The sequence below is a fragment of the Trichechus manatus genome, unplaced genomic scaffold, assembly GCF_000243295.1.
Source record: "Trichechus manatus latirostris isolate Lorelei unplaced genomic scaffold, TriManLat1.0 scaffold00123, whole genome shotgun sequence".
Taxonomy (NCBI): domain Eukaryota; kingdom Metazoa; phylum Chordata; class Mammalia; order Sirenia; family Trichechidae; genus Trichechus; species Trichechus manatus.
This window is the reverse complement of record NW_004444059.1, coordinates 6,450,341-6,461,928: the sequence shown is the minus strand read 5'-3', so window position 1 is coordinate 6,461,928 and position 11,588 is coordinate 6,450,341. Positions and strand designations below refer to the sequence as shown.

General features: G+C 37.3%; 1 protein-coding gene across 16 annotated transcripts in view; it reads left to right on the top strand.

Moving 5' to 3' along the window:
- PPHLN1 (periphilin 1) overlaps window positions 1-11,588 on the top strand; it is a 145,342-nt gene that overhangs the window by 10,943 nt on the left and 122,811 nt on the right. For 6 of the 16 annotated variants that reach the window (XM_004384571.3, XM_023738858.1, XM_023738856.1 and 3 more), the window contains one exon: window positions 8,163-8,205. The exons of the other annotated variants lie outside the window; for them this stretch is intronic. In XM_004384571.3, coding sequence (XP_004384628.1) covers window position 8,205 — 1 coding nt within the window. In that variant the 5' untranslated portion in view covers window positions 8,163-8,204. The remainder of the gene's footprint in view (window positions 1-8,162; window positions 8,206-11,588) is intronic. 16 annotated transcript variants of the gene reach the window in all.

Genomic DNA, 11,588 nt, shown 5'->3' with positions numbered 1-11,588 from the left:
GTGTTAACTCTTCTCTGAAAGTTTGGTAGAATTTTCCAGTGAAGCCATCCAGGCCAGGGCTTTTTTTGTTGGGAGTTTTTTAATTACCTTTTCAATCTCTTCTTTTGTTGTGGGTTTATTTAGTTGTTCTACCTCTGTTTGTGTTGGTTTAGGTAGGTAGTGAGTTTCTAGAAATTTGTCCATTTCCATTAGGTTTTCAAATTTGTTAGAGTACAATTTTTCATGGTATTTTGTTATGATTCTTTAAGTTTCAGTTGGGTCTCTTGTGATATCACCCATCTCATTTCTTATACAGGTTATCAGCTTCCTCTCTTTGTTTTTGTTTTTTCAGTTTGGCCAGTGGTTTTTCAATTTTGTTGATCTTTTCTAAGAAGCAGCTTTTGGTCTTGTTAACTCTTTCAGTTGTTTTTCTATTCTCTATTGCATTTAATTCTGCCCTAATTCTTATTATTTCCTTTCTTCTGGCACCTGAGGGCTTCTTTTGCTGTTCTCTTTCTACTTGTTCCAGTTGTAGGGTTAATGTTTTGATTATGGCCTTTTCTTCTTTTTGGATGTGTGCATTTGTTGCTATAAACTGACCTCTGATCACTGCTTTTGCTGTGTTCCAAAGGTTCTGGTAGGATGTGTTTTCATTCTCGTTTGATTCTATGAATTTCTTTATTCCATCCTTAATTTCTTCTGTAACCTGGTAGTTTTTGAGCAAGGTGTTGTTCAGTTTCCATGTGCTTGATTTTTTGTCGTTGATTTTTCTGTTGTTGTTATCTCCTTTTATGGCTTTATGGTCAGAAAAGATACTTTGTAGTATTTTGATGCTTTGGATTTTGTTAAGGCTTGCTTAATGGTCTAATATGTGGTCTGTTCTGGAGAATGTTTCATGTGCATTGGAAAAGAAAGTATACTTGGCTGCTGTTTGGTGGAATGTTCAGTATATGTCTATGAGATCAAGTTGGTTGATTGTAACATTTAGATCTTCCATGTCTTTGTTGAGCTTCTTTCTGGATGTTCTGTCCTTCACCTAAAGTGGTGTGTTGAAGTCTCCTACGACTGTTGCAGAGCTGTCTCTCTCTCTTTTCAATGCTGTTAAGAGTTTTTTTTATGTATTTTGGAGCTCTGTCGTTTGGTGCGTAAATATTTATTATATCCTCCTGGTGTATCGACTCTTTAATCATTATATAGTGTCCTTATCCTTTGTGGTGGATTTTACTTTAAAGTCTATTTTGTCAGGGATTAATATTGTCAGTCCTGCTCTCTTTTGAGTGTTCTTTGCTTGATATATTTTTTTCCATCCTTTGAGTTTTCGTTTGTGTCTTTAAGTCTAAGGTGTGTCTCTTGTAGGCAGCATATAGACGAATCGTGTTTTTTAATCCAATCTGCCACTGTCTGTCTCTTTATGGGTACCCTTAGTCTGCTTACATTCAGCGTAATTATTGATAAGTATGAGTTTAGTGCTGTCATTTTGCTATCTTTTTGTGTGTGTTGTTCACGGTTTCTTTGTTCCTCTTAATTTTCTGTGCTGAGTCGTTTTTCTTTATGTATTTTCTTTTCATCTTTCTTATTGTTGTTGATTTTGTGTTCGCTGAGTCTTTATATTGTTCTTGTTTTTTATTTTGACTTGTTGGATTGTTCGTTTCCTTTGTGGTTACGTTAATATTTACCTCTGTTTTTTTAAGTTTATGCCAGTCTTTTATTTCTTTATATTGTCTTGACTTCCTCTCCATATGAAAAATCTATGTCTCCATTTTTTAAGTCCTTCTTTTTGTTTCAGTGTTGTCATCCTTTATATGTTGACTTCTGTTTCTATATTTTCAGTGTTTTAGCTTTGATTTACTTTTGTGACTTCCCTATCTGGGTCGATATCTGGTTTGCCTGTCCTGTGTTCTAGTCTTGGGTTGTTATGTGATGTTATTGATTTTCTAACCGGAGAACTCCCTTTAGTATTTCTTGTAATTTTGGTTTGGTTTTTGCAAAGTCCCTAAACTTCTTTTTATCTGGAAATGCCCTAATTTCACCATCATATTTGAGAGCCAGTTTTGCTGGGTATGTATTTCTTGGCTGGCAGTTTTTGTCCTTCAAGGCTTTATATATGTCATCCCATTGCCTTCTTGCCTGCATGGTTTCTGCCGAGTAGTCTGAGCTTATTCTTATTGACTGTCCTTTGTAGGTGACTTTTCGTTTCTCTCTAGCCACTCTTATAATTCTGTATCTTTGGTTTTGTCATGTTTGATTATAATATGTCTTGGTGACTTTCGTTTGGGATCTACCTTATGTGGGGTTCGATAAGCATCTTGGATAGATACCTTGTCATCTTTCACGATATCAGGGAAGTTTTCTGCCAACAAATCTTCAACAATTCTCTATTTTCTGTTATCCCCCCCGTTCTGGTACTCCAATCACTCGTAGGTTATTCCTTTTGATAGAGTCCCACATAATTCTTAGGGTTTCTTCAGTTTTTTAAATCATTTTATGTGATTTTTCCGCAAATAAGTTGGTGTCAAGTGTTTGTCTTCACTCTCACTGAGTCTGTCTTCCATTGCCTCAGTTCTGCTCCTATGACTTTCTGTTGAGTCGTCTAATTCTGAAATTTTATTATTAGTCTTCTGGATTTCTGATTGCTGTGTCTCTGTGAATTCTTGCAGCCTGTTAAATTTGTCATTGTGCTCTTCTCTAGTCTTTTTAATTTCCTCTATTGTGTGTTCTGTGTTTTGCTTAGTCTCCTTCCTCATTTCTTGAAGAGTTCTGTATATTAATCTTTTGTATTCTGCTTTTGATAATTCCAAGAAATTTTCCTCCTCTTGAAAATTTCTAGATTCTTTATTTTGGGAGCTTGCTGAAGCCATCTTGGATTGCCTCTTTATGTGATTTGATATTGACTGTTGTCTCTGAGCCATCAATAAGTTATTATATTTATTTATTTTACGTTTGCTTACTGTGTCCTAGCTTCTTGTTTTGTTTTCATATGCCCAAATAGGCAGCTCATATGAGCTAGTTTGATTATTGGCACCTTTGAAGCGCTAATGTCCTGTCACCAGGTGGTTAGATCTGTTGCTACATATGAGAGCTCAGGAGTCCACCCATTCTTCCTGTATGGCTTCAGCTGAGGTGTGTAGGTAGATAGCCACCAAGTGTGTGGTGTAGGCTCTCACTTACAGTCCTAGACAGACATGGGTGATTGGTGTAGGCATGGGCATTTGGCTGCAGCAGGGGGACACACTCTGAGCAAGGCTAGGGGGCTGACAGCTGCCCACGAGTGTCCAGGAAGAAGGTGTGTCCCTATTCCCTAGAGCGCCTAGGTTAATGGGGTTTGCAGCTGAACAATGAGCACCTAATGCTGTTGGCTCTATGGACTGGGAGGCACCTCTTATTCATGGGCCCGTATCGCAGGTGGCTGGGTGGCGTGGGTGGAGCCACCAGTCCTTAGGCCCCTGATGTGGGTAGGTGAAGACCCTGCTTAATGTGTAGAGCAGTGTCAAATGTCACGAACCTGCCACTTCACAGTTGAAGTTAGATTTCAGGTATATACCCTGTTGTACCACGGTAAGAGGGCCTATGCTGCTGAAATGGGCCCACACAAGTCTCTGCAGGGGGAAAGGCACTCAAATCCGTGGATTCCTTATTCCTGTGCCTAGGCAAAGGAGCTGTGTCTACCCTGGGCTTCTGGATTAGGGGAATTGGCAGTTTATTTTTTCCCTTTTGTTAATTTGTTCATTCTCTGGTAGAATGACTCAGGGCATGTGACAGATCCTACTTCCGTCCCGGGGGACACAGCAATTGCTGAAGCCAATCCAGAATCTAGTGCAGAGCAGGGAGCGGGGAGGTAAATGGGAGAGAGATGTTTCCCTAAGGTGGGTATTTTTGATCTGTGTGGTAAGCCGTATGCAAGTAGCTTATCTTTCATGATTGAGGGCTGCTTTTCACTGGTTCTGGGTGGCCGTGTAGACTGTCTGGTGCTCGGTCTCTCCCAGTGCAGAAAACACGCCTCCTGAGCACTGTTGCTTGCCTGCCTCACTGCTCACCCATGAGCTGCTCAGGCCTGAAGGGCTCAGGCTTTCGCTGGGTTGGGTCTGGCAACTGCTCACTGCTTCTGAACTGTCTCTCCCACTCCCTGCCACTCAGTCTGGTTCCTCAACTTTGCCTTAGATGTTCAGGCCTCCTAGACTGTCGTATATAATTGATTCGTGTTTTTTTTTGGGTCTTTGTTGTAAGAGGGTCCACTGGAAGCGTCTGACTACTCCACCATCTTGGGCACACCTCCTCTGGGTCAGAGAACTTTGAGTACTTCTTAGACTCCACTCCTGTGAGGAGACTTAGTGAAGTGATGACAGTGTAAGTAACATAATCACTTCACTGGGCATCAGGACACCTTTGTTTAAATTTAGCTGATTGGTTTCTAGTTGCTGTTGTGTGCCATCCAGTGGATTCCAACTCATAGTGATCCTACGGGACAGAGTAGAACTGCCCCATAGGGTTTTTAGGCTGTAATCTTTAAGGGATCAGATGTTCAGGTCTTTTGTCTTGCAGAGCTGCTGGTGGGTTCAAACTGCTGACTCTTTGGTTAGCAGCCACCAAGCACTTAACCATGGTACAACCAGGGCTCCTTAGGTTTCTAGTTGTAGGATAGTTCAGTTTCCTAAATCTGAATTATGCCATAAACAACATGTGTTGCTAATCAGAAGGTTGTTATATTCATCAGGTATTTTAAAATTTCTTTGAAAATTGTAAGTTGCTATTTGAATTTAAGGTGCTGTTGGCATATACTGTCACCTAATTACCCTGCTGGTGCCATGGTTAAGTGCTCAGCTGCTAACCAAAAGGTGGGCAGTTCGAATCCACCAGCTGCTCTGTGGGAGAAAAGACCTAGTGATCTGCTCCTGTAAAGATTACCCCCTGGGAAACCCTGTGGGGCAGTTCTACTCTGTCTTATTAGGGTCCTTTCTTACATGGTCACTGTGAGTCAGAATCCTCTTGATGGCACGCAACAACGATTACACTACAGTATCTTCCTCATGTCCTCCTTCTCTAATACCTTTTCTCTTGTCTTTAACTCAAGATTCAGCTTAGGTCCCATCTTCTTTACAGCCCAGTACTTTTTCTTTTGTACTTCATCATCAAACTGTCTTTTATTCTCTTTTAATAACAGTACAAAGTTGCATATGAAATTGTTTCTATTTATATTGCTGCTCTCCCATTTACGTTATAGATTTCTTATGGATAAAAGAACTTCTATAATTTGATATGGGCCTCACCAGGGCTGTTTCACTTTTTTTTTTAAATTCTAGTGGATGCTAATTATTTTGCTGTAGTAAGCTGTACTTAATTTCACCATTATGTTTGTGTTCTATTATTTTTATATTCTTTATTCTGAAAATATATAGTAATTTAGGTAAAAATGAAACATTTTATTCTGATACTGCTGTTTTGTAAAAGCAGTAGGTAGGTATGATAATAGTACATTTAAAAACTAAATACTTGCAAATTCTGTAAAGGTACTAATTCAGTATTTTGGTGTACTGACCAATAAGATAGAGATAATTTTTAAGAATGAAATAATTGATTAGAGGAAATTAGTTTATAGCCTACCTTTTTATTTAAGATTTAAGCACCATGTAGTAACCTAAACAATTTAATTCTTGTATTTGTAAAGGAAACTAATTTCCTTTTATAAAATTATTCACTGTATGTACAGTAATTGAAGATTTAAATTAAGATCTTCAATAATTGTCAGCATTTTAGAGTAAAGAAAATTTATTTATATACTAAACATTTTAACTGAATACATAAGGTGAGCACTCCAATGGGGCATCATGGTTGGGATATGAAGGCAAATATTTAAAATTGTTACAGGATTAAGTGTAAGAGTTGAAATTGTAGGAGAGGCAGTCTCTGCTCTTTAACATGAGCCCAACGTCTGGTTGTTTCATGGATGCTGCTTGTTTTCCAGCAGAAGTTAAGTACAATATACAGACTGATGTGCTGCAGAGGTGATTGTTGGATTCAGCAAATTCAGTAAATTTTGTTACATGGTTGGGAGTTTGATGGTAGAAAAATTTGTTTAGGCCTTTTCTGCTTCCGTTTGTTGAGATGCCTGTGGATTTTAGCTCTTTGACTTATTTGTTCATATTTAGCTCTCCCACAAATGGATTAAATTGTTTCTTGTGTTTTGATGTATATTCAGCCCTATTTTGAACTCTTGCAAGATCACATTTCTATTTTTTGACTTGTTATAGCTGCTTAATTTCCAATTGCTAGCTTTTCATCAAAGTTGCCTTTTAGTTTCTTTGCTACTTTTTTCGACCTTTATATGTTCTAGATAGATTAATTACAGTGTAAATACACTGAGATTATTGCAATAAAATTGTTCTGTGTCTTCCACACTGCCAGGCAGAAAATGTCAGCTAGATCAGGAGTGACTTATAGTCTTACTTCTGCAAATGCTGGTGAGACACTTCACAAAATTTCTGTGCAGCAACTGGGTGAGCCTAATTTTTCGAATACAGCCACTTCTCTATCCCCTGAATTTCATGTAAAGCAGTAGTGAGAGCTAGATGTTTGATTGTTGTTATTGTTAGGTGCCATCGAGTCAGAGTTGTACTTTGCACATATGGGGTCACCACGAGTCGGAATCGACTCCATGGCAACTGGTTTGGTTTATTTGGGTTTGAATGATTTTTCTTCAGTATTGCCAGCAGGCTGTGTGTAGAACCAGAAAAGGCAGATAGCAGGCTCGATACAAGAATGAGGTTCAACAGCAGCTTAATTTCTGAAAATGTGATGTTTTGTTAGGTGTTGTCAAGTTGGTTCCGACTCATAGCAACCCCGAGTACAACAGAACAAAACACTGCCCAGTCCTGCGCCATCCTCACAATCGTTATTATGCTTGAGCCCATTGTTGCGGCCACTGTGTCAGTCCATCTTGTTGAGGGTCTTCCTCTTTTTCACTGACCCTCTACTTTACCAAGCATGATGTCCTCCGGGGACTGACCACTCCTGATGACGTGTCCAAAATACGTAGGATGTAGTTTCGCCATCCTTGCTTCTAAGGAGCATTCTGACTTTACTTCTTCCAAGACAGATTTGTTTTTCTGGCAGTCTGTGGTATATTCAGTATTCTTCGCCACCACTATAATTCAAAGTCACCCATTCTTCAGTCTTTTCCTTATTCATTGTCCAGCTTTCGCATGCATGTGAGGTGATTAAAATACCATGGCTTAGCTCAGGTGCAGCTTAGTCCTCAAAGTGACATCTTTGCTTTTTAACACTTTAAAGAGGTCTTTGCAGCTGATTTGCTCAATGCTATAGACATCATTTTATTTCTTGACAGCTGCTTCCGTGGGTGTTGATTGTGGATCTAAGTAAAATGAAATCCTTGACAACTTCAATATTTTTGCCATTTGTCATGAAGATGTTTCATTAAACTTACGTTTAATTTATTTTAAGATACATAATATGTATTTCATAGCTTTGCAGTTTTCATCATGAATCTCATAGTGTCTGTTTTTTATTTTTATTTATTTATTTATTTTTATTTTGCCTAAGCTTGCTCAGCACTCTTTATATTGGGAAAGTCACTAAAAAGTTCTCCATCAAACTTTTTACCTAATAAGGTTGACATCTTTTGGTGATTGTTGCCTTGATTTCTGAATTGGTTTTGAACATGGAACCATTTTGTGCCAAATGTTAAAAAAAAAAAAAAAAAAAAGGAATTTCCAGACTAAGGTTTTTTTAATACTATGGGAAATATCTTAAAGCCAGGGTTCTTAATATTACAGCTAACGGTGACTTTAAACATCTAGTATAGTACTCTACTTTTCAGATAAGAATAAGAGAGTTGCCGTGCCAGCTCTCAACTAGCAAAATTAGGAATACAGTTCTCTTTTTTAAAAACATAGTTTTGTTGTACTTATGAAACTTGAGTGGCTCTGGTGGTCAGAATGATATTTTCTATTTTCCAAAGGTGTGTTTTTGGGGAGTGTGGCTTATTAATGCAATGCCCATAATTTTTTGAGAGTTTTAATGAGCACTTTTCATAATGAAAATACCTCCTTTTCCTGATTTTAGAAATAATACATGTTTATCATACAAGTAGTGAAAGTTTAATTCTTCTCTATTGCTTGATTTATACAGACACAAATCCTTATGTCTGTATTTTTCCCCCCCTCCTACAGGAGCTTGTTGAAAACTTAAAATTTGATTCCTGAAAAGACTCAAGTAAGTAGTATAGTAGTTATTATTTATGGTTTTTTGGGGAAAGTCAGTAAATTTCAATATATTACTATTATATCTAGTTAAGAAACTATGTAGTATTTCTTTAGAATTCTTATATTCTTTTTCTTTCTCATTAAATTATAAACTCTTATTTTTATTTATGTTCTTCTGTAGTTCATTAATTTATATTCAGCATTTTTATCATCACTTCACATGTTATGCTTACTGAATGATTTTCAGGGACATTAAAAACAGTTAACTTATTTTTTTAGAATTGGTAATAGGATGTCCAAAACATTAGATAGTGAAAATAGTCTTTTTTATCCTCCCATACCTCAGCTACCCAGCTCTCCTGAGAGGCAGTCATTGTTACACTCTCTTGTTGGTACTCCCAGAAGTAATCTGTGTACATGTGTATATATTCATACTCTGCCTTTTTATTTTCCACAAATGGTAGCCTTTTCTATATATTTATCTGCTCTTTACTCTTTTTTGCATAGCAGTATATCTTGGCAGTCTTTCTATATTGGTACAATAGGGTTGCTTTTCTTTGTAGTGGTTTGCATATATTTCTTAATATGAATGTACGTAGTTTAGTTAACCAGTATGCTCTTGGTGGACATTTTAGGTTGTTTTCAGTCATTACTGTGCACATGTGCAAATATACCTAGAAGTAGCACTGCCAGGCCAAAGTGTATGTGCATTTAAAGTTTTAATAGATTTTGTGAAGTTGTTCCCATAGCGTTTGTACCAATTTAGACTTCTTCATTTATACATGACAGTGTTGCCTTCCCTACTCTAAACAAAGTGGTTTGATTTTTGCAGAGCTTTTGAAAGAAAAATGCATGGTACCTCATTATAGTTTTAGTTTTTATCTTCTTGTTTTGAAGTAGCTTGAGCGTTTTTTCAAATGATTAAGAGCCACTTGGAAACCCTGGTGGTGTAGTTTTTAAGACCTGTGACTGCTAACCAAAAGGTTGGCAGTTCGAATACACCAGGCACTCCTTGGAAACCCTATGGGGCAGTTCTACTCTGTCTTATAGGGTCGCTATGAGTCGGAATCAACTTGACAGCAGTGGGTTTGGTTTTGGGTTACGAGCCAGTTATTTGTATTTCCTTTTTTGTGAACTGACTGTTCATCTCATGTCCATTTCTCTTTTGGATTATTGTTGATCTTTACTATTTCTCTGTACTGTATCTTAAGTGGGATAAAATCTAATTTATTCTTTAGGCTGAAATGTTTTGATGGGGTTAAGTAAAGACAGAAGAGGAGGAATAACTGACAATCCCTTTTCCTTAAACGCTTCCCTCGTTTCTTGTACCTAAAAGCCTGGTAGCTTTGAAATACGCATTGTTAGTGATACCTGATTGCAGACTTAGAATTCAGGTTGATTTATGCCTAATATTAAAAGTTAATTTGTAACTATTAAATTAAGATTTCCCTAGGCTTTTTTCGTTAGCTAGTTCATCTATTTTATTGGTTTATTTGTATTAGAATATGTTATAGGTATGCTTTTACAGAGAAGATTAAGACTGTTTGTGTCAAAAAATATTGCTTTAATCTTCCAGCTTTTTTTCTCCCTTAGTCTAACTTAAACTATTACAGTTCTATCTCTATTATGTACTTTCAATATGGAATATCTTTCTTTTTCCCCTTAGTATCGCATTATAAAGAGCCACCAGAAATTTTTTGACATGTGTTTTCTCTGAAATATTTTCCTTCTTCACTGATTTGTATAATGTGCACCTGGATTTGTTACCTTATTTTCTATGTACCGAAATGCCCTAAGTTATTACCTGGCCCATTTTCATTTCTGTGTCAAGATTGTTCACACACATATCAGAATGATTCACAGTTTTTGGTCCAGAACCTGCTCCATTATTACTTCACTGTCTCTGGTTCTGCCTGTTAATAATTTGTCATCTACTCAAAGGATTGGCAAGCTACCACCTGTGAGCAGGTTGCCTGTTTTAGTAAATAAAGTTTTTTGAAACATAGCCATACCCATATGTTTATGTATTGTCTGTGGCATTTGTGGGTGGCGCGAACGGTTAATGCGCTTGGCTGCTATCTGAAGGGTTGGCAGTTTGAGTCCACCCAGAGGTGCCTTGGAAGAAAGGCCTGGTTATTTACTTCTGAAAGGTGATAGTATTGAAAACCCTATGGAGCACAGTTCTACTCTGATACACATGGAGTCACCATGAGTTGGAATCAACTTGACAATAACTGGTTTGAAAGGTTGGCAGTTCGAGTCTACCCAGAGGCACCTTGGAAGAAAGCCCTGGTGATCTACTTCAGAAATATCACGGCCATTAAAAACCTTATGGAGGACAGTTCTACTCAAGACACACATGGGGTCACCGTGAGTTGGAATTGACTCAAAGGCAGCTGGTTTTTTCATGGCTGCTTTCACACTGCAGTGATAGAATTGAGTAGTTGTGAGTCTGTGGCCTGTAAAGCAGCAAATATTTATTGTCTGGTCCTTTACAGAAAAAGTATGCCAACCCCATATAAATGATATTAGGACTGTTTTCCTGTGGTCTTATTTTTTTTTTTTTTAAATCTTCCATCTTGCTTACCCTGTGCCTTATCTTCTGCCTGTTCACAGATCTGATTCAAAGGCTTCTGTATATTCAGTTTTCTTTTACATTCTTGCAGCGATGCACCTCTACCCAGAAAGTGTCAGGTCCCGGTCAAAGTAGGAGGCATTCCTGACTTTTATGAATAGAATACACCTTCTCTCTGCATCCCAAACATGAGAAATGCTGACAGAACTTTTAATTTCTGGCTTTACAAGGGTTCCTTTGCATTCAAACAACTTTATAACATTAAAATAAAATCAAGGGTGGTTTGTTTCAGAGTTTGTTTAAAGATCAAGACTGTTGAGTGTATCTTTATAGGACTGTTCATTTAACTCCTCTTTTTCAGTTAAAATCACCTCAGTGAACATACAGAGAGGAAATATGAGCTCAAAGAATGTAGAAAAGCAAAAAAAAAAAAACGGTTAGACAAACCAGCTTTGCTGATCAGCCTTTTAAATTATGCATTAAAATAGGTCTTTTCAATTCTTTACTATCTGAGAGTGAAGAACTGTTTGTAGTCTTATGACTCTCCCTCCCATTATTGGTGGGAACAAGCTCCTTGAAGCTTTAAGTAGCCTTGAAAAGAAAAGTGAGGCTTTCCTTTACATTTTTAAAAATGAAAATCTCAAAATTATTTAGAACAAGAAGTTGCTTTTTTTTTTCCTTTTGGTCACTTATATTTTTTTCCTTACTATCTCTGAAAACATTTGTAGTTAAGGAAAGTAATCATTTACCCTTTTCTGGTCGTCTTTATTACTCTTTAATAACATAAAAACTGTAATTTTTTGGTTTCTTTTTTATTC